The 23,599-nt window shown below is 36.9% G+C and overlaps 4 protein-coding genes across 4 annotated transcripts; 1 reads left to right on the forward strand and 3 right to left on the reverse strand.

Annotated features, from left to right (window-relative positions):
* Nucleotides 1–1,545: 1,545 nt before the first annotated feature.
* LOC145755790 (zinc finger MYM-type protein 1-like) lies at nt 1,546–2,127 on the forward strand. Its single transcript, XM_082572036.1, has one exon. It carries the CDS (start codon nt 1,546–1,548, stop codon nt 2,125–2,127), a length of 582 nt encoding a protein of 193 aa, XP_082428162.1.
* A 5,185-nt stretch (nt 2,128–7,312) lies between these two features.
* LOC145755791 (uncharacterized) lies at nt 7,313–13,276 on the reverse strand. Its single transcript, XM_082572037.1, has one exon. The coding sequence runs from the start codon at nt 13,274–13,276 to the stop codon at nt 7,313–7,315; it is 5,964 nt and encodes a 1,987-aa protein (XP_082428163.1).
* A 1,272-nt stretch (nt 13,277–14,548) lies between these two features.
* LOC145755792 (uncharacterized) lies at nt 14,549–15,310 on the reverse strand. Its single transcript, XM_082572039.1, has one exon. It carries the CDS (start codon nt 15,308–15,310, stop codon nt 14,549–14,551), a length of 762 nt encoding a protein of 253 aa, XP_082428165.1.
* A 334-nt stretch (nt 15,311–15,644) lies between these two features.
* Nucleotides 15,645–16,703, reverse strand: LOC145755793 (uncharacterized). Its single transcript, XM_082572040.1, has one exon. The coding sequence runs from the start codon at nt 16,701–16,703 to the stop codon at nt 15,645–15,647; it is 1,059 nt and encodes a 352-aa protein (XP_082428166.1).
* Between the last annotated feature and the right edge of the window lie 6,896 nt (nt 16,704–23,599).

Genomic DNA, 23,599 nt, shown 5'->3' on the forward strand with positions numbered 1-23,599 from the left:
TGTGCGCATTTCTTTCTCGTAAATTTTTAGCTATACGATATTTCTTTCTAGATATTTTATGTTTTAACTTTTAAAATAAGTTTTATTGTATAAATCTATACAAAGCAGCTGTTTTCCAGAGTAAAGGTTAGACCGTTAAAAAATAAAAAACCGGCAGCGTGGCGTGGTGGTCAAAAGGCTTCACTTCCAAAGATCCTGGGTTCGATCGCCACAGCTCTATAGCATCTTTATCAGTGACGGCTCGTCTATGTAGCTAATGGGGCTAAAACCCCCACTTTTTAACATGTTTTTTTTTTAATTATAATTTATTTTATTTTGAATAATATTTGTTTTTTCGGCAATGTTTTTTGCTAAAATTATTAAAAATTAGCGCCTATTTTGGCCACGAAATACGCCAAAATTTTCGAAAAACGTAGCGTAAACATGTGAGGGCTAAACCAAAATTAGCCCCACGGGCTGTCAAATAAAAAAATATTTTAACGCTGTTTTCGCCTTCAAGATTCCGAAATTTAAAAAAAAGTTGAGAACTTGAATTAAAAAGTGGGGCTAAGCCAACCATAAAGTTGCCAAATGATTTGACAATTTTAGCTTTGTGATTTTTTTAAATTTGACGTTCAATTTACTTAGTAATTAAAATCTAAAATAATTAAAACATAATTTGGGTATTTTATGATTTTCTCTGGAGGTAATAAGTCCCTAAATAATATTTTTAAGTTAACAAATAAAAATAATCAATTGGATTTTTGTAAGAAAGGTCGTCGCACAAGTTTTAGAAAGGGCGTGCACATGTCTTGCGGAAACAGTCATTTTAGGCTAATCCCGCATACGTTTTTTTAGTAAAAAAATGTATAAATTTGTTAATTTTAATTGAATTTTGGTAGTGTTTTTAGCCAAATGTTATTTATTTATTGATTGGCAGTCGAAGTAAAGTGCAGAGTTTATTCTGCCTGCCCATGCCATATCCAGCCAGTCAGCCCAAACGGCGAACGCCATGATTAGCAGATTAGAGTTTTGCCATATATAAAAAAATATCTAATTGTGGAAAACTTGAAAAAACCAAACTGTGTACTAAAATAGTTTGTTGGCTATTTATTTTTTTATCATTTTAGCAAGCATTATTTAAACAGAAAATAGCAAGTATTTTGCTTAGTTGTAATTTGGTATAAGACTGATAAGAACAAGTTTGTGATTTCTTAGTAATATTTCGACTATTTTTGTGGATACCATAAACCATGAACCAGGTTGATTGTATTCTGAAAAGTTTTCCTTCGAGTTTTGAGCCAAAGTTAGACTTGAAGCGCCTTGGACCTCATCAGCCAAAATCTATTGAAATAAAAAGTACAGGCCCTAAGCAAAACCGAAAGTTTAATGTTCAGTGGTTTTCGAGAAAGGAATGGCTTACTGTAAGCGAGGAAAAAAAGTTTATTTTGCTTTTACTGCCTTTTGTTTCGAAAAGGTGAAGAAAAACAAGTTACTTGGTCGAAGGAAGGTTTTAAAGATATAAAACATATTTCAGAAAAAATAAAGCGACATGAGAGTTCAAAAATGCACATTACCAATGCACTTTCATATAGCCTACTAGGAACAGTAGATATTCAGTCACAGATCAGTGTAGGACACAGCTTATCTGTTGAGAGGCACAATGAAATTGTTAAAAAGAATAGACACATTCTCGACTTCATTGTTGACTGTTTAAAATTTTGTGGAGTACATGAAATAGGTATGCGAGGACATGATGAATCAGAAGGTTCCTTTAACCGAGGCATATTTTTGGATTTATTGCAGCAAATAGCAAAATCGGATAACGTTTTAAAAGAGCATTTGAAAAGTGCCACAGTAAATAAATACACATCCAAGACAATCCAAAATGAACTTTTAGATTGCATGTTTACTGTATATAGAAATACATTAGAGAATGACATAGGTAATGCTGATTTTGTTGCTGTTCAAGCAGATGAGACAACTGATATTGCCAATCGATCACAATTTGCAGTACTTCTTAGATTTGTAGTGGATGGCTATCCTGTTGAACGGTTTCTGTCATATTATGAAGCTAATGATCGTACTGCTGATGGTATTACCTCCCTTTTAAAACATAAAAGAAAAGCTTATTGCCCAGACATATGATGGTGCATCTGTTATGAGTGGGAAAAAAAATGACGTTCAAAAAAAAATCCAGGAATGTTTTCCCCATGCCAAATTTGTGCACTGTTATGCTCACCAACTAAACCTGATACTAAAGCATGCAAGTCTAAGTATTAAAAACATTAAATTGTTTTTTGCCAACTTGTCTGGATTCTCTACCTTTTTTTCTACGTCTCCGAAACGTTCAGATGTGTTACGATCAGTTTGTGAAAAACGACTTCCAAGACCATGTGAAACAAGATGGAATTTTCAATCTCGAGCTGTCCAAAGTGTTTTAAATAATAAGGAGAATCTTTTAGCAACTTTTGAAAAGATTCTTAATGAAACACACTGGGACATAACTTCAACACAAGGATGTATTGGATTGACACAACTTTTAAAAGATCCCACATTTTTTTACTTTTTGAAGTTTTTCAATGATGTCTTTCACCATACAGATATATTGTATAATATTCTGCAGTCAAGAGAATCGACTGGGGTGACTGTTGCCTTTGCTAATGATTCATTTCAGAAGGCTATTAATGATATTCTTGGAAAACTTGTGGAACCTAGTATGGAATTTTGTCCAGAGTTGTCAAAACGCCAAAGGGTTGCTAATTCTTCAAGATTGCTGTGCGCAAATGCAAAAGAAGCCTGTGATATAATAATTGATGAAATTATTATATCGATTTAGCAACATAAAACAATTTGAGTCGTTCTCATTAGTTAATCCATGTTTTTTTAAAAGGTTTAAAAACATATTTCCAGTTAACTTGGTTAAACAGTTGGTACTGGGTTACCCCATGATAGATAGTTTAAAGCTGGCCAACGAACTTAAAGTGTTGTACACTAACAACAGCTTTGAAAACATTAAATCAGTTGTGGGTTTGAATTCATTTCTGATAAAAGGTTCACTTTTGAATACTTTTTCTGAAGTTAGTAAGGTTATAGGAATAGTTTTAACTACTCCATTTGCAACTGCAGAATCTGAGAGGTGTTTTAGTACTTTAAAACGAATTAAAACATTTTCAAGAAACACCATGAGCCAAGATAGGTTAAATGCTTTAGCAGTCTTATCCATTCACAAAGATGTCATTTCAGCCACACCTGATTTTAATAAAAATGTCATAGAATTGTTTTCCAAGTTGAAAATTAGAAGAACTTTTTTAAATTATAAATAAAGTGTTTTTGATGATGAGTGTTGTAATGGTGATGTTTTCTTAGATAAGGATTATGCCGACCCTCAACTGTTGATGTGTTGAGTTTTCCTGGAAAATAATCGATTATGCCGACCCTCCACTGTTGATGTGTTGAGTTTTCCTGGAAAATAATCGATTATGCCTGCCCTCCACTGTTTATGTGTTGAGTTTTCCTGGAAAATAATCGATTATGCCTGCCCTCAACTGAATTTTACTTTCAACCAATATGAGGGAGGAGAATGGAGGTAAGAAACAAATTTTAATATTTTATATAGCTTGTTAAAATATCTTATTAAAAAAAGGAATAGTAATCCATTTATTTACTTTACTCATTTTTTTAAATCAAATTACAAAAATTATAGTGGTCAAGGTGGAGGAAGAGGAAAATGGGTTTGGCGAGGAGAGGAGGGGGAATGGGAGGATAAGGACTGGGGGAAAAGAGGAAGAAGGTCGGGTGGGTGGAAGGAAAGAGGAGAGAAGATGAAACAATTAGGGTAACTGCAAATATTATATTTAAATATTTCAGTAATTTAACAATTAAATAAAAAAAATTTTAGAGAAGAAAACAAAAAGGAAAAAAGAAGAAGAAAGTGAGGAGGAGAGGTAACTTAGGCCTTAATTAACAAGTTTACAATTAGGACGTTTAGTTTTTTTATTGGGTTGAAAGTTTAGCGTTATTTTTTTAGAATTTATAGTTTAGTATTATATCATTAAATGAGAATTTAGGTTTTATATTATAAAATCTAGAAGTTTAACTTTAACGAAGCTAAAAGATTTTTCACCAGCTTATTAAAAATAATTTGATAAAAATATTTATTAAAAAAGAAAAGTAGAGTCAAAGAGGAGGAGAGTAGAGAGGGAGGAAAGAAGGGAGCAGGAGAGGTAAATAGTTCAATATCCCTTCATAGTTTGTTTCGTTTACTTATTATATATAACTAATTATTTGTAATGTTGCTTTTAAGAAATGCTGAAGTGTTAAAGAAAAAGGTGATCAAAGTTTTAATTTTTTTCATTAGTTCGTTTTATATATATTGATTTTTTGTTGATATGTAATTTTAATTTTTTTAAATTATATCATTATTTTTCGCACAAACTATCTAATTACATTAATGTTTCAAATAAATATGTTGCTGATTTTATGTTTTAATTAACTTCAAGTATTTTTACTGCTTTTTATGTCTAAAAAATGGTTATTAGTAAATGGTCAACTAAATTTTAATCTAGTTTGCTAACCATTAATGAAAGAAATGTATTATGTACTATACTGCTTTTTATTGAATTTGAAATTTTTTTTTTTTTTAGAAGGAAGACGCCGAAAAAAATAAAAAATAACAAAAAAAAAACATTTTTATTTTATGCAAGATATAGGCTACATTAGTAGTTAATTAAATAAAATACAATTGTGTTTATTTAAAAAAGGTTATTAAAAATGTTGTATGCCCTTACACCTCAGTTACTAATAGCTTTAAAGACACACCTTAAAATTGTTCCCATTATCAGATAAAATAAAAATTTTATCTTAAGTAATATAAAAAAAGATCGTTTTGTATCTAAAATAGCCGATTTACGGCATCAATTTTAAAAAAATTTTCTGGGGGGGCATGTCCCCGGACCCCCCTAGTCGTGCTGTGACTTTCTAAAATTAGCCCCCCTATCATTTTGCCCACGAGCCGCCACTGCTTATAATACACATGCCTTTGTTTCGTTGCGATGCAATTTTATCGTTATCGATCGGGTTTTTAAAGAACAAAGCATACTTATTAACCCAACGAGTGAGTTTTACAATTGATGAAGTTGGTTTTAAACGTCACAATGCAAAATGACGTCATGAAGCAGGTGAAAACATCTAGCATAGGATTTTGTACAGTACGCAATAAAAACGCTTTAAATAGTGTATAAAAAAGTATATGTAATTTTTTTATTACATACATTTCCTACTCTTTATTGCCACTTTTTTATTATTTACGAAGCCCAGTCACAACTTTAACCTAATCCAATTGTTTTTTTTTAATTGTTTTATTAATTTTAAAATTATAAGCAAGAGTCACCCTTTCCTATGCAAAAAGGTACAACTTTTTTGCCCTTTTATATAACGTCACAATGCCATTGTAACATGAAACCGACTTTATCAATTGCATCGCGTGATTCCATTAGCAACCGTAACTCTCTTGTGATGAAAAGTGAACAAATAAATATGTCTTAAGCATAAATAAGTATTTCACGTACCTAAAGTTGGAAAAATTTTGCTAAATAGAAAACGAGCGCTCCAGGACTCGAACCTGGAATCTTCTGCTCCGTAGGCAGACGCGTTATCCATTGCGCCACGAACCCTCAATGTCAAATTTGATAAATAATGTTTTCTTAATCAAAACTTTAAAAATGCTAAGTCTGTCCAAACAAAAAACAAAAAAATGGGCATGCTCCCCCCAAGAAACTTTTTAAATTTATTCGCTGTAAACACGCCATTTTTACATTTAATAGTTAATTGTTTAAAATAAAGGCCCTTTTACACGGCGTACGCAAAATTTATTTATTATTGTCTATTTCCTATATAATTTAAAACGTATTTTGTATATTTCAAATTCTCATTTTAATAGAGCTTGAATTGACACAATAAAAAGCAAAGTAGCATAACAGATTTATTTTATTATAAGCGTCTATTAAGTTTAAAACTAAAAACGTTGAGCAAATAATGGTGCAAGTTATGTAAAAATTGATAATACATTTCAACGAAAAAATTTATGAACAACTTATTAATTTTCTTATTCATCTTGTCAGATCTTCTATAAAATAACACGATATATCATTAAGCATTGTAATTAAGACACAACAGATTATAAAGTTTTTGTTAATAATCTATTTAACTTTTCTTTCGAATGAATATTCTTCCACCTCTACATACTTAAATCTCCACCACTCCCTCTCCCTAGTCATTCGTTCTCTTCTCTATACAATCACAACATCACCCCATGTATATGTTGTTGTCCTACTCTTATTGTTCAAGTGTTTGTGTAATGTACATAACTATTTGTTAAATGCCCTCTCTTCTAGTGCTAAGTGGCCATGCACTGAGGGTATTTAGCATAAGACTATTTGTACTGATTGAACTATTCTTGCTTTATTAAAGTTGACCCCGCTTTTAATCGCACACATGAATGAACAATTTTATTTCGTTCACACACAAACACATTCGTTCATTGACAGTTTCTACAAAAAATAAATCAGCTATAGTCAATAATGCTATAGAAAAATAAGCGATCACAATATAACTAATTGTTACCACATAATAAAAACATAATACAGAGAATATCGAAGTCAAAACACATCTTACCGACACGTTTAGCAAGCCACTTATACAATGGATACAAAGGTCAACTTGTGTAATCGTGGTTAATTCAAGCAATCTGTAATTAGCAATTGAAAAGGTAAGGTAAAGAAAAAAGCTGTAATAGCAAAGCCCTATTAGGCACATTAACAATAAAAAGCATAAATACCTAAGAAATGGCAGATATTGGCTCATGAAAATATACGGCACAGATGATGAAACTACCCAATAAGTTCCTGATAAAGGTAAAAGAGACATTTAGTACAAAACATAAACACAAAACAACTTAATAATAATGCAAAATGTAATTACCCGAAAATTCACAAGCCCGAATTATGGATCAAAAAACGTACGTATCAGTTCACTACTCCAAATAGTTTCACAGTAGGAAAGGTAGTAATTACATATAACACTTTAAATCACTTTTAAATAGCCTATCAGTCTAGATTCATAACGATAAAAATAATAGCCATGAAATTACGGTAAGTATTAAAAAACCTTTCAATCAAGTGAAACGCACGGCTGATTATAAAACCTCAGGGTTGCCAAATGTAACAAATATAAAACGCATATTTAACACTCCCCCCAAATATGAACGAAAGAAAGGAGTACATATTTACAAAAACACATATGCGTTTAAACACAAAAGTCATTCAGCGCCGCTTTAAAGCGACTCAGCCCCTTTACTGGGACTGTTCTCTTTCTGAACCTCCTCTGGATCCTCGTTTACCAGAATCTCGACTCGAACTCTAGGATTATCATCAGGGCAGTCGCCCTCACTGCTATCATCATCTTCCGCTGCTCCTCGATCACAGGAAACACCCTTCTTGGACTCGGCCAGAAGGCACAGCTTTGCAATAGGCCTTTTTATGTAGGAATTTTGCGTTCGTAACTGAACTGCTCGTACAACACCATGTTTGTCAGGATAGACTTCTACCACTCTACCTAGTGGCCACTGCGAACGCGACATCGTGTTGTCGATTACCAGAACAATATCATTGTATTGAAAATTTCTTCGTCCAAAAAGCCACTTGCTTCGATGATTTATTGTAGGTAAGTATTCACTAACAAACCTTTTCCAGAAATTATCAGCTAAAAATTGTATTTGCTTCCACCGTTGCACAGCATAGGAATCCTTCTCGGAGGAACAAACTATTGGCAAATTTCTGTCTGGATTTACCATCAGCAGATCATTGGGAGTTATCGGTTTTTGACTTCCCGGCACAAACGAAACTGGAGTAAGTGGCCTTGAATTGATAATTGCTTCCACTTCCACAAACAAAGATGACAACGTCTCATCAGTATGTGATTTTCCTATTTGTGTGGATGTCAAAACACGTCGTACAGACCGAATAAGCCTCTCCCAAGCTCCACCAAAGTGGCTGGCTCCAGGTGGGTTAAAGTGCCAAATCAAATGACTTTGTTCATACTCTTTGCCACCAGACATCTTGTTCCAAGATGCAACAGCTTCTCGTAACACTCTTTCAGCTCCAACAAAATTCGTACCATTGTCGGAATACATATGCGATACAGAACCCCTTCTTAGCATAAAACGACGAAAACACATAATAAAGGAATCCGTTGTCAGATCATAGGCGACTTCCAAATGTATTGCACGTGACGTCATACACGTAAATATGACTCCCCATCGTTTAATTGAACTGCGTCCCCTTTGAACCGCAATGGGACCAAAACAATCAACCCCCGTATGGGTGAAAGGTGGTTCACCCACTTGCACTCTCGCAGGCGGCAAATCCGCCATGTACTGCTGCCCAGGCCTACCAAACCTCCTACGACAATGAAGGCAGTTATCTAAGACGTAGCGAATGGCAGAACTGCCATTTTCAACCCAGTATCTTTGACGTAAAGCACAGCGAGTGTGATTCAATCCAGCGTGGCCGGTCTCACAATGGTATTTCATGACAATAAGCCTTGTCAAATTTGAGTCTCTAGGAAGAATAGCAGGGTGCCTTTGTTCATAAGGGATTGGAGCTGAATCCAGTCTACCCCCTACTCGAATAACCCCATCTTGTATTATTGGAGAACACTTTCTCAAAGACAAAGGCATAGTCTTTGCATCTCGAATCTTGATATCTCTGTTCATCATGGCAGAGTAACATCGACGTTGAACATACTTCACCAGTGAAAGCTCAGCTTTATCCAGCTCCAGCTTAGAAATTGAACTCAAATTTATTAAACCGGCTCTTCTTTCATGACAACGATCCAACAGAAATTGGCAGGCTCTAGTCAACCACACTGTAGACTTCAACAGAGCATGCAAAGAAGAGTAACGGTTGATCAAACAATCCATAGGAGCCAACAGCTCAACCCCCACTTGACATAAAACTTGAGATCTAATGACACCACTATCATTCAATGCATCAACCGTACTTGCCATTCTTTCAGGCCAAGCATCTGAACTAAGCTTTAAGAATGATGGGCCAGACAACCAGATTCCTGACTTAAGAAATGACACAGCTGTCATGCCACGAGATGCTTGATCTGCCGGGTTCAGCTTTCCTGGCACAAATCTCCATGCATTTATGTCAGTTGTCTCTTCAATTTCACTTAACCGGTGAGCGAAAAATATCTTGAATCTTTTCTTGTTGTTACGAATGCAATGTAACACCGCTTGTGAGTCACACCAAAAGGTTGTATCACAGTCGTCTAATTTCATCTCACGTTTCAGAAAACTGTGCATTCGAGCAGCAACCACAGCAGCCATTAACTCCAAGCGTGGAATTGTTAGCACATTGCGCTGTGCTAAGTAAGACTTTCCCATTAGAAATGAACAGAACACATTTCCCTCAACATCAATCAACCTGAGATAAGACACAGCGCCATAACCATCACTAGAGGCATCAGAGAAAACATGTAGCTCCCGCCTGGCAACTTCTATGCCATTATTTGGTTTAACACACCGTTCCAGACTAACTTTATCTAAATTGGGTAATTGAAGAAGCCATTTTTCCCATCTTGTAGCTTCTTGCTCACCAATCGGGTCGTCCCATCCAAGGTTCTGATCCACAAGATCCCGCAAAATAATTTTTGCTTCCAACGTCACAGGCGCCACAAAGCCTAATGGATCAAACAGTGAGTTTAATGTTGATAAAATTCCACGACGTGTGTAGCTGTTCTCCTTTAACTGAACCTTGAACTTAAAGGCATCATCCTGAACATTCCAGTTCACTCCAAGGATTCTTTCATTCATATCATGCTCTAGCTCCCGTTCACTAGGACTAGTTACTCTATCATCCACTGGAATGGAATTCAACACTGAAGAACTATTCGATATGAACTTGGTTAACTCAAACCCAGCACGTTGAAGCATTTCTCTTAACCCTTTAACAAGTTGTATTGCCTCGTTCTCGTCCTTCATCGAAATCAGACAATCATCGACATAAAAGCTATGCCTCACAGCATCAGCTACATCATGTTTATAAAGTGAGCCGAAATCCTTTGCGCTCTGCAACAAACTGAAAGCTGCTATACAGGGTGAGCTTCTGCTTCCAAATATATGCACCAACATACGATGAGGGACTGGCTCCTTGCTAATGTCCCCATTCGGCCACCAAAGAAAGCGAAACACATCACAATCTTCCTTGTTTACACAGACCTGGTGAAACATTTGGCGAATGTCACCAGCAATAGCAATTCTATCACGACGAAACCTCAACAGCACGCCAACTAAAGAATTTATCAAGTCCGGTCCTTGCATAAGTTCATCATTTAACGATACACCGTGGCACACTGCCGCACAGTCAAAAACTATTCTAAGCTTCTCTGGTTTGTGCGGGTTCACTACTGGATGATGTGGAAGATACCATATCCGATTAGCATTCTGAAGCTCATCATCAGGAACGACTTCTGCATGCCTGCTATCAATGTAAAGCTGCATCTTCTCCACATACTTTCTCTTTAACTTGTCATCCTTATAAAATCGTCGGGCCAGAGATTTTAGACGACTGAGAGCAGAAACCTTGTTGTCCGGCAAAACAACTTCATCATTACGCCAAGGCAATGGTAAACAGTAATGACCATCTTTCAGTTTCACTGAATTTACTAAACCCTTAAAAACCTTTCGATCTTCCTGTGATTGGTTTCTTCCTATTTCCGCCACAACATTAAAACTTTCATCTGGGCACATGACTTTAGACTCCAGTTCTTCCAGCACAGCATTATTTGCCTGCATTGAAAGCGTGTTCGATCTACCACCCAGCAACGATATCCCTAGCGGAGTTTTAACCACCACAGGATCCTCTTGGCTTACACCTTGAGCCAAAACTTCGCATATGTGTATAGCAGGAACATTTGTACCAATTAACATTGTTACTCTTCCCCCTTCAATATGCTTAAATTCAAAGTCACGCAAATATGCATAATTACTCTTTGCCTCTGAAAGGTTGCTAGGTTTTGCAGGTATAACATCGGTCAACATTACCTCCTTAACATGATAAACTGGCAATTGCTCCTTGAAAGGTTGCACAGTAAATGAATAGGAATAGGTTTTCCTTCTTTCTCTCCCAAAAAATGAGGACAGCATGATCCCCACTGCCTTTCCTGTTAAACCAAGGTTGTCCGCAACCTCACGCAAACAAAAGGTCCCAGTGGACCCTGAATCAATTAGAGCATAGGTGCTAAAGCGTTTCTCACCATAAGATAAAGTCACAGGAACCACATTTAAATAACATGCTACCCCTCGGACAATCATGGTGTTTGCTGTAACCTCTTTAGCATCACTTCGAGAGGGCCTTTGGCTAAACAGATGCAGCAACCTATGATGCCTGTCACTGCCACAGCCTGGTTCAGCACATGCCTTCTTCTTCGTACAATCCCCTTGAAAATGTAAGGAACTAAAGCAACTGAAGCACAAACGTTTTTTACGAACAAAGTACCTCCGATCTTCCGGACTCAAGTCAATGAAACTATTGCACTGGCTCAAATAATGTTCTTTTGAACAATAATGACATGTCCTGCTGTTAGCTTTCAATGAACTAGCAACATTTGAACCAATTTTCTTTTCGGAATCTGAAACCATTACATTGTGAACTCGCACTGTCGATCTTACAACAGCATCATTCGACTTCCTGGATGTTGTGGATAACAACATTGATCGACCAAATGTTGAATTGGCAACATCGGCAGCCTCTCCAACAAATTCATTAAAACATTCGAACATGGCATACCTGCCATCTCGTTTTTCAATCCTGGCAGAATATGCAACCCACTGAGCTTGTAGTGGTTCTGGCAGTTTCTTGGCAATGGAAGTAATAAACTTCACCGAGTCTAATACTGTAGCGTATTTGTAATTCTGTAGGGCAGTTACACATTTTTTAACTTTTATAGCAAAGTCTCTAAGTGCCTTTGGATTATTTCTTGGCACATTTGGGTTTGTAAGCAGGCTTGATTCACATGCACATGCAATACGATGTGGTGCCCCATATTCATTTTCCATGTATCTCCTTGCTTTAACATACCCATCATTAGGCTCATCAACAAAGTGCTTAATCCCACTTCTTACTTCTTCACTGCAGTGCTGCATTAGGTACACAAGCCTAAGAGCATCACTATTTACATTAACAGCAATATGAACATCAAACTTCATTATAAAGGTACGGTATTCCAGAGGATTTCCATTAAACATTTCTAACTTTGGTTTTGGCAAAAACCTCTCACCAAATTCTTCCTTGCAACGCCCTTTTGTGACTTGTGGTGGTGACCAATTTACTTGAACTTCTTCTCGCAACCTTTTCTTCTCATCTAATCCATGAGGTGAAACAGGCTCATAGAAATTCTCATTTAAATTGTCCCTTACAACATCTTTCTTGGACTGCAAAAAAGATAAACTTGGCTCGACCTTCATTTGGTAGGTCATTTCTTTTACAGAAGCAGGCACATCTACCACATTCTTCTTTGAAACAACATCACATCTTATGCTACCAGAAGCCTTCGACAACTCGTCTAAATATTCATTTTCCGCTTCCTGTAACTGAAGCTGCCTTTTCTGTTCGTTACGCTCTTCAATGTCCCTTTGCTCTGCCTCGTAAGCTTCTCTTTGAGCCTTTACACGAGATTTTCTAACAGTTTTATCAGCCTCTTCACGTGCTTTCTGAGCTTTTTCCTGAGCAAGTTCTTCTTCTTCCTTAAGCTTAACTTCTCTTTCATATTTTTCCCTTCGAGCACGCTCTTCTCTCCGTTCATTTTCAGCCTTCAACTTTAATTTTGTTAAACGAAGCTCAGCAGCTCTTGCCTTTGATGATGAACTAGATGAAACGTGACTCCCCCCACTTTGCGAGTGGTGTACCAATCCAGAAGGACCAGGGGTTGCACTGGTAAGCTCTCTCAATTGGGTTTGACACTGCTCGAGCCACTCACTCACTCGTGTATCAAACTCAGATTTTGCAGTTGCCCAATCTACAACTCGCAACTCGCTGCCTGGCACTACAGCAGATTCATCTAAATCAACACAGAGCTCGCAAAAATCCTGGTATGCTTTGTCAATTTCAGGTAACAGCAACTCTAGATCTCTTTTTCCTTCAGGTTTTAGCATAATACTCTCAGCCCGAGTATATAGTCCCTTAAGCCTGCCCATGGCGGCAGCACTGTCAAACTGTTCTTGTTCAGTCATGATTTTAATTGATTACTCAGAACGAGCAGATAAACAAAAAATTTTAAATGCTCGTGTCGAAACGCTGTTAAATGCCCTCTCTTCTAGTGCTAAGTGGCCGCCATGCACTGAGGGTATTTAGCATAAGACTATTTGTACTGATTGAACTATTCTTGCTTTATTAAAGTTGACCCCGCTTTTAGTCGCACACATGAATGAACAATTTTATTTCGTTCACACACAAACACATTCGTTCATTGACAGTTTCTACAAAAAATAAATCAGCTATAGTCAATAATGCTATAGAAAAATAAGCGATCACAATATAACTAATTGTTACCACATAAAAAAAACATAATACAGAGAATATCGAAGTCAAAACACATCTTACCGACACGTTTAGCAAGCCACTTATACAATGGATACAAAGGTCAACATGTGTAATCGTGGTTAATTCAAGCAATCTGTAATTAGCAATTGAAAAGGTAAGGTAAAGAAAAAAGCTGTAATAGCAAAGCCCTATTAGGCACATCAACAATAAAAGGCATAAATACCTAAGAAATGGCAGATATTGGCTCATGAAAATATACGGCACAGATGATAAAACTACCCAATAAGTTCCTGATAAAGGTAAAAGAGACATTTAGTACAAAACATAAACACAAAATAACTTAATAATAATGCAAAATGTAATTACCCGAAAATTCACAAGCCCGAATTATGGATCCAAAAAACGTACGTATCAGTTCACTACTCCAAATAGTTTCACAGTAGGAAAGGTAGTAATTACATATAACACTTTAAATCACTTTTAAATAGCCTATCAGTCTAGATTCATAACGATAAAAATAATAGCCATGAAATTACGGTAAGTATTAAAAAACCTTTCAATCAAGTGAAACGCACGGCTGATTATAAAACCTCAGGGTTGCCAAATGTAACAAATATAAAACGCATATTTAACAATAATAATATTGACAATAACAATATGAAAGATCCGCCGTGATTAACAATGAACTATTATATCAGTAAAAACTAATTTACATAAAAATTCTTCCAAATTGTAACGATTTACTATGATAACAATCAGTTCTAATGACTGTTCTAGAAAATTATTTTACGACATGTGGTGCACAATACATTGCATGAGAGTATTAACCGCAATACGATTCAAAATTGAGGATAAACATATTAGCGCGTATTTAACACTCCCCCCAAAAATATGAAGAACACAGAAAGCATATTTTTCCCCTTGAGAATACGCGCGAAACAATAACACTACAGAAAAGAACACTAAAAGGAAACAAAGTTAAGGGGTCCTAAGTTCATTTTGAGTCTTTCACAAGACCCATTCACCCCCTCGTCCAAAGGTAGTTTCTCTGCCTGCTTCTGGGTCTTCAGCTCCACCCCTGTCTTAGGTTTTATCTCCGGGTTCCCTTCATGGGAGGCACCAGGCCTTATCTCTTGGTTTCCTTCATGGGATGCACCCATCCTCATCTCCTGGTTCCCTTCACGGGAGGCACCAGGCCTTATCTCTGGGTTTCCTTCATTAGAGGGACCTCCATCTGCTTCCACAAGAAGACACAGTTTTGTAATTGGTCTCCGGACGTGAGAATGACCAATTCTCACAAAGACTGATCTAACGAATCCGACCTTGTCCGAAAAAACTTCTAAAATCCTGCCCATTTTCCATTGACCTCTGGGCAGACCGTCGTCAACAATAGCCACAATGTCACCCACTGCAAAATTTCTGCGCTGCTCCCTCCATTTTGGACGGATTGCAATAGATGGCAAATACTCCTTCACAAACCTATTCCAGAAGTGATCAGAAAGTCTTTGAATTTGCCTCCAGCGAGCAGCAGCATAACAATCCCGATCTGTAGTGACAACTGGTGGCAAAACCGAAGGTGGTCTCAACAGCAACAAATCACTGGGAGTCAAAGGCTTTTGACTTCCAGGGGCAAAGGATAAAGGGGTAAGTGGCCTTGAGTTTATCATTGCTGCCACTTCAACAAACAATGTCATTAAGGTTGAATCCGAGTGAGTTCTCCCCATTGCCAAAGATAGAAGAATTCTTCTCACCGATCGAATTTGTCTTTCCCAGCTCCCCCCAAAATGACTTGCGCCTGGTGGATTGAATTTCCAGTCAATCCCTTTTGCCGAAACTCATCTACAATCAATGACTGATTCCAACCCCTTATTGCATCCTTCATAATCTTCTCGGCTCCTATAAAATTTGTGCCATTGTCTGAATAAATGTGTGTAACACAACCACGCATCATAGTAAAACGTCTAAAGACCAACAGAAATTCATCAGAGGAGAGACCAAATGCCACTTCCAGATGGACAGCTCGAGTAGTCATACATGTGAAGATTGCTCCCCACCTTTTCACCTCACTACACGAAGGCGAGCATATGGCAAATCAGCCATAAACTGTTTCCCAGATTTCCCGTATCGACGACGACACCCAACGCATTGGCCAATAATCTTCCGGATTACTATGCTTGCTTTCTCCAACCAGTACTTTTCTCTTAACAGCGTGCAAGTGTGATGAAATCCAGAATGGCCACATCTCTGATGTGCCTCCTTCACGAACAACCTGGTAACATGCAAATCGCAGGGCAAGATTGCATGATGCCTCTGATCATACGAGATTGGCGCTTCATCTAGACGTCCACCAACCCGCAAAACTCCGCCTTCCACAAAGGGGTTGAGCCTTTTTAGCCATTTAGGCACGTTCACTCGTCCACTGCCTTGCTTTTTCATTAGCGAACTTATAATTCCACAGAAATATTTGACTTGTTCATACTTCACCAAAGATCTTTCGACAGCCTTAAGTTCAGACACTTGAATCCTCGGTTCCGGTTTGTCTTCTCCAATTGCCTTTTGGGCAAGAAAACTGCCAAATCGCAATATCCATGAAGCTGCCACCTTTAAACGGTTCAAATCGGAGAAATGACAGATTAACCTCTGTGTGGCACCCCCTTTAAGATCACTGATCTCTGCATGATTGCTTACAACTTCATTAGCAACTTCAGCATGCACTTCTACTGCCTTTGATTTCATCTTGCAAGGCCACAAATCTTCAGAGAACTTTAGAAATTGTGGTCCTTTAACCCACAGACCTGATTTGACAAACGCTTTTGCACCTAGCCCCCTTGACGCCTGGTCTGCTGGGTTAAAATTTCCAGGAACATGTCGCCAAGACTCGACACTTGTTGTTCTTCCTATCTCCTCCAAACGATGTGCAAAGAATATCTTAAATCTGCGTTTTCGATTTCTGATGCAATGCAATACTGCCTCTGAATCGCACCAAAAAATTACATTACAAGTTAACTGGAGTTCGTCCCTTAGTAAAGATGACATTCTGGCTGCCAATAACGCTGCAGTCAGTTCCATCCTCGGTATTGTCATAGCACCCTTTTTTGATAGCAAGGCTTTTCCCATCAGAAAGACACAATCGATTTCACCAATACAATTTTCTGTTCTCAAGTAGGCCACAGCACCATACCCTTCCAGCGAAGCATCCGAAAATATATGTATTTCTCGCTTGTTAATTTCTTGCTCAACATTTATTGTTGGCTCCAGGCAGCGCCTAATCCTAACCTCCCTGAGAACATGAAGTTGCTCCAGCCAGTTTTCTCATAACACAACATCTTCATTATCAATGGCCTCATCCCAACCAAGTCCCTGTTCGATAAAGTTGCGTTGCAGCTTTCTGGCCTCTAACACCACTGGAGCCACAAACCCCAAGGGATCAAACAAAGAATTTATTGTAGATAGAATTCCTCTTCGAGTGTAACTGTTTTCCTTTGGTCGAACCTTAAACTCGAATCTGTCCCCTGAAACTGACCAATGAACCCCGAGCACCTTTTCCTCTACGTCATCGCCTAGCGACAATTCCGTTAAGCATTTAGCATGACTTTCTGCTGGCAACGAGTCCATCACACCCTGACTGTTGCATAACCACTTTGTTAGCACAAATCCTGCCTTTAATAACAGCTCTTTTAAATTAGCAGCTATTGCGATATCCTCCTCTTCTGTCTGCACCGATAACTAGCAATCGTCAACATAGAAGTTTTTTCTTACCACAATAGAAGTCTCTGGCGGAAATAAATGCCCAAATTCAACAGCAACTTGCCTTAGACAAAAAGCAGCGATAGAAGGAGAACTTCGACTTCCGAACAAATGAACCAACATCCGATGTGGCACAGGATCCTTGCTCATATCGCCACCTGGCCACCACAAAAACCGAAATGCATCTCTGTCATCAGCTGCAACACGAACTTGATGAAACATTTCCTTGATGTCACTAGCGATTGCTATTCGATTTTTCCGAAAGCGAAGTAGCAAACCAACCAGCGAATTCACTAGATCTGGCCCACTGAACAGCATGTCATTTAAAAAAACACCTGAACAGACCGAAGCACAATCAAAAACAATTCTGATCTAGTTGGGCTTTACCACAGGATGGTGAGGAAGATACCACACACGACCAGAACTAACACAATCCCTGAGTTTAATTTCTTCCGCATAGTTACTGTCTATATACGATTGCATCTTCTTATGATATTTCACCCTTAGCTCCCCATCCTTGGCAAATCTTCTCTGGAGGGATCTCAGATGGTTATGGGCAGATGACATGTTGTCAGGCAACTCAACTTTGGAACTTTTCCATGGAAGTGGTAGGCAATAGTGACCATCCACCATCCTAACCGTGTCCTTTAACATCTGGAAGACTTGGCGATCCTCTGCAGACTGGTCTCTTCCTATCTCACATACAACACTGGACCCAAATGGCTGTGACAGTTCACTTTCCAAACTCTTTGTCAGCTGTCGATAATGACCTCTGACCCCCAACAAGCGACAATCCCAATTTTGACTTCATGATTGTCGGATCATTACAACTGCTTCCAGAAGCGACGACCTTCCATTCATGAACCTCGGCAAGGTTTGCTCCGAGCAGAAGTGTAACCCTTCCCTGATCAATGAAAGGAAACGAAAATTTTTAAGATAGTCATACCGCTGTGAATTAAAGTCCTCGGGCAAAGGGTTAGAAGAAGCTGGAATTGATGGCACCATCACTACATCCTGGAGAGACATGACTGCATCAAATGCCCGATCCATTGAGCGCACCTTAAAGGAGAAGGTCTGTGTTTTTTCTAGCTTGTCTCCGTTCACTGTCTTCAACCACAGATTACATGCTTTTCCCTTCAATTTAAGGTTCTGAACTAGCTCTGGGATGCAAAATGATGCCGAGGAGCCAGGATCAAGCAACGCATATGTCTTGAACTCCCTTCCATTAGAAAAAACCACAACAGGCACAACATTTAGACAACATGCTGTATCTCCCATAGCAACCGAGTTTACAGAAGCCTCGGCAGCGCCCTCTTGCATGATTAAAGATTTCTTTTCGTCTGGATGTAAAGTCCAATGATGTCCATCACTCTTACATCTCTTTACCGAGCACAACTTCTTCTTTACGCAATTCCTGCTAAAATGCCCAGGATTGAGACAGCAAAAACACAGCCTTGAATTCTTTACAAGGTCTCTTCTTTCCTGGAGAGATTTCCCTCGAAATTCATAGCACTGGCCAAGATAATGGGCTTTTTTGCAGACCACACAAATTGGCTTATATTATTTTGTCTTTTTCCAGATCCAGAGCGCAAACTTCGCCCATAAGTAGAATTGAGAGTCTTCGAACAATGAAATATGAATTCCGCGAAATCATTGAACCTAGCATAGTACCCTGCCTTTGCCTCAACTTCAGCAGAGTATTTTATCCAGTCTTCCTGTAAATTTGGCGGCAATTTCCGCACAATTGAACTAATAAAATCAACCGTATCCAAAACAGATGCTGATTGCACTTCTTGAAGGGCACTTAAACATTTCTGAATCTTAACAGACAGTCGACGCAAAGATTCTGGTTTGTCATCAATAATACTAGATATTTCGTGTAGAATTCGCTCACATGCTCTGGCTATTCAATGAGCAGATCCGAATTCGAACTCAAGGCACTGGCGCGCCAAATCATACCCGTTAATTGTGTCATCAGAGTAAGGAATTAAAAGGTCAGCAACATGCTTCTCGCAATGTTGAATTAAATAAACAAGAGCCAAGGTTTTGTCACCAGCAAGCCGGGCACCAATAAAGGAATCAAATTTAATCATGAATGTTCGATATTCCAGTGGATCACCATTAAATTGAGAAATTTGTGGCTTAGGTAAAAACCGCTCTCCAATCTCTGACTTAAAATTGTGTTCCGTAACCTTTCCAATTGCCTTAACGGTTCAGTAAAGAATGGAAGTGGCTGTCTATCATGTGTAGGCATAACCTTTTCCGTCTGTTTCGCTTCAAGGACAGGTTGGCTCTTTATCTTAGGTAATCTAGCCTTAGCAATCCTCTCACCACGGATTGAGGACATCTCAGACATGCAAGACAATTCTTCCTCCCTCTCATGTTCGATTAAAATCATTTCTCTTTTTATGTCGTTCTCTCGCATGATTCGATCTTGTTCTGCCTCACGTGGCGTCGTTCTAATGCAGGACGTTTTTCCTCTGCCTCTCTTTCTTTGCCTCTTCTTCTCGTTTCAAAGCAAGCCGCTTTTCTTCTGCTTCTCTTTCTAGGGCTAGGCGCTCATCTTCGAGTTGCCTCTTTTCCTTCTCAGCCGGTTCGGCTGCGCATTCTTCATCAAGCTGCAGAGCCACTGATCTGGTGTTCAACGCCTTTACCCTCCTTCGAGACGAAGAAGTACTAACTGACGAGTGAGTCCGGCGACTGCGTATGCTTCTTACGCTAACAGCATCATGCACACCCCTTTGTTCAACCTTTTCCAGCCATTGAGAGACACGAGCATCAAACTCTCCCTTTGAAGTCACAACATCTTCTTTCTTAGAGTTTGTATCAGGCATAGAATCCTCTTCCGCCACTTCCTCACATAAGGACATTATTTTATTGTAGCATTCATTAATTTCGAGTAGCAACAGCTTTAAGGCACTTGCCCCTTGTGGCTTTAGCATTAGGCTTTCAGCCCGCGTATAAAAAGCCTTGTAATGTTTCCAAAAGTCGCTTTACACTGCGACGCTCTTGTTGTGACAACACAAGATCAGCATGTGACACAGATTTTGACATGATGATAAACTCAGTCAATCAGACACCAAATGATTCAAAATTCAACACCAACAATGTACAATGTGTTGAAACGATGTTAAATACTCTTTAGCTAGCACCTAGTGGTCAAATGCCGGAGTATTTAATATGGCAACAAATTTGTAACTGCCTATAGCCGTTTGCCTTATAAAGTAAGTAGCGCTTAGAGGCACACACACTACAGCAATAACTCTTCTTGGATAAAAAACCACTTCGTTTACATGTATTTAACACGAATAATGGCACACAAATTTCATCCACGTTCAAGAATTAGTACCCGAAATTTCTAAAAGAAACGAATAACGCGTGTGAATATACAAAAAATATGGTAACAATAACTACACAGGTATTAACTATAGTAAGGCACAAATTAAGCTTACCAACACAGTATGCTAACCACTCAAAAATACTGGCAAATTCGGCAAAAACAGTGATACAATAACAGTAGTGAACACTAGAAGAATAAAAAACCTAACGTTAGTCTATATGCATTAATAAGAGGTTATTTGGCATAAAAGTAGATCCATTAACAAAATTTACAAGTATCAATAAAAACATACCAGTTATTAAAAAAGGTGTTCAACTCTTAATGGGCAGTTGTGACACAATAAGGTAAGCTGCTTACTTACTGCAATAGTAGGCAAGCATGTTAAAAATAAGAAATTACAATCTACATCAAATAACACAAATAGCAGTTAACAATACAGCAATATTAAAATACCTGATATCCAGTCAGTAAGATCTAACAGAAAAACAGTGTCAACCAACAGTACTACCCAAGTGAACAATCACAGTTCTAAAAGGGTGTTATAAAAAACATTAAAAAACACTGTTAAGATACCCCAAGACTATGTATGTTATTGGCCAGTTTTGCACGTGGTTAAAGATTATGACATATTTTAAACATTTAAAAAACAGATTAGTAACATATTTACACTACAAAGAACAAAAAATAATTACCAGAAATTCCAATCAGTCAATGAAAGCTCCGCCGTGATTAATAATGAACTATTATATCAGTAAAAACTAATTTACATAAAAATTCTTCCAAATTATAACGATTTACTTTGATAACAATCAGTTCTAATGACTGTTCTAGAAAGTTATTTTACGACATGTGGTGCAATACATTGCATGAGAGTATTAACCGCAATACGATTCAAAATTGAGGATAAACATATTAGCGCGTATTTAACATATACAAACAAAAAAAAAATTATTTATGCAAAGTATTGGCTACATAATTAATAAGCAGAAAATATACATAAGGCGGTAATAAAAAGTAAAATGAAATACATTTGTTTGTTAATAAGCTTGGTGTACATCATAATTCATTAAAAAAACTATCTTGTCATTTAAGGTTAGATTAAAAAGGTTTGCATTTTAAATAAGTTATTTCCAAAACTCTCTTATATTGCCTACCATAATTCAACCTTTTTTATGTTGCTTACTACTTGCCTGGACAATATAACACAGGATTGCATAATTATTTAGAAGTAATAACAAATTTCAACTTGTTTAAAAAAACATTTAAACGCAAATCAATACTTTTTAGTAACCAAGGCGTTGTGGCTTAGTGGTATTTAAAATAGCAACCTTTCAAAAATAGTACGAACAACACACTAAAATATTAAACGATTTAAAAAAATGGGTCTTAAAATGATATCGCTTACAATTAATGAATTAATTTTTGTTTTCGAAACATATATTGTAAGGGGATTTTTTTATTTACCAGAAATGTGTTGCGCAATATGCTTCACTTTAAAGAATTAAAAAGTGTAATTGGAAATTAAAATTTTAAGACAATGGTATCATCATGTAAGAAACTTTGGTTTTTAATTTTTTCTGTCACCTTAAAGTTACTTTATAACGACATACCAAAACAAACCTTTCGTTTAAAAGAAAACAAAGTATTAAAAAGTGGTCTAATACGAGTGTTATATGTTTATTTAAGTGTAAGATTTCTCCATTTTTATTGTTTTTTAACTATCTTTTGCTGGATTGCTGAAATTGCAGAAAAGTAGAGTTATTATATTTAATTGATTTTGATCCATCGTAGAACAAAGTAACGGAAAAAATAGGTTTATATTGGCTGGTGATGGCAAAAAAATCTCAACCAAAAATACCAGAAACTGGTAAAAAGTTTTTGTTACCAAATCTTAAAGCCATGGAAACTTCAAATATAGAGACTGATGGTTCGGATGGTGGATCAAGAAAGTGAAAAAGGCCATTAAGATATATAGAGAGTAAAGGTAGTTGTAATTAAAACGTGTTGTGTTGTATAATTTTGTTACATTAACTTTTATCTAAAAATCTAAGACGACGAGCCTTTAATGCAGCCAAAAAAATCTACCCCAAATGCTAAACTACTATTAGGCAAGCGCAATAGTATTTTTTGTAAATAACTTTATGGTATTACCTTCAATTTTTGGTTAGGAATTTTACAGTAAACAATATTTTTATAACTCTAAATTGTTTTTGTAGAAAACACTTTCACGAACACTCTATGGAAATACGATATAAAAACTCATGTAGAATTATTAGTTTATGCTAAAAATTTATAAATAAATTACGAAATAACAACTTCACAATGGCGTCTCTAATACAATTTGTCGAATATTTGCTTGGTAATAACTCCAGGTGGTTTATAGTAAAGTTTGAAAATTATTTAACGTGTAAAATATTATTTTCTTCATTTAAATATTAACAAAATTAAAATTATTGGTGAATTTGTCTGCTTGCTTGTTTTTTATTTTAGAAAAAATTATACGAAGTCTAAACATACTGCTGCAAAATCAAAAAAGGAAAAATAATGACCAAATAATTATGCATTTTTAAACCACAACTTGTTAACAGCAGCCTAATAAAAAAATAAAAACATTTATATTTAAATATTTATAAAAACAAATTTAAAAACATGTTGACACCCCGGCTTCTTAAACATACCTATTTAAGATATGTAAAAGACAAAATAGTCATAGACATCAAATCAAGTAACATATAATTTTTTATATATATTATGAACTTACAAAATTCTTTCATTACTTTTTGTGCTAGAATTTTTGCAGGTCTTAAACTGTTTTCAATACTAGTTGAATATTAAGTGGCTTGTTTTTTTTATCATTGAAAATCCGAACATGCAGATCAACTAATCCATTGCCACTTAAGTTTTTAACTTATAAAAAAGTCCATTT

Source organism: Corella eumyota, chromosome 6 (assembly GCF_963082875.1).
Source record: "Corella eumyota chromosome 6, kaCorEumy4.1, whole genome shotgun sequence".
Lineage (NCBI taxonomy): Eukaryota > Metazoa > Chordata > Ascidiacea > Phlebobranchia > Corellidae > Corella > Corella eumyota.

Excerpts from the sequence above, each read along its gene's own strand:
- LOC145755790 (XM_082572036.1), top strand. The coding sequence starts at position 1,546 with ATGCACATTACCAATGCACTTTCATATAGCCTACTAGGAACAGTAGAT.
- LOC145755791 (XM_082572037.1), bottom strand. The coding sequence starts at position 13,276 with ATGACTGAACAAGAACAGTTTGACAGTGCTGCCGCCATGGGCAGGCTT.
- LOC145755792 (XM_082572039.1), bottom strand. The coding sequence starts at position 15,310 with ATGGGGAGAACTCACTCGGATTCAACCTTAATGACATTGTTTGTTGAA.
- LOC145755793 (XM_082572040.1), bottom strand. The coding sequence starts at position 16,703 with ATGGGAAAAGCCTTGCTATCAAAAAAGGGTGCTATGACAATACCGAGG.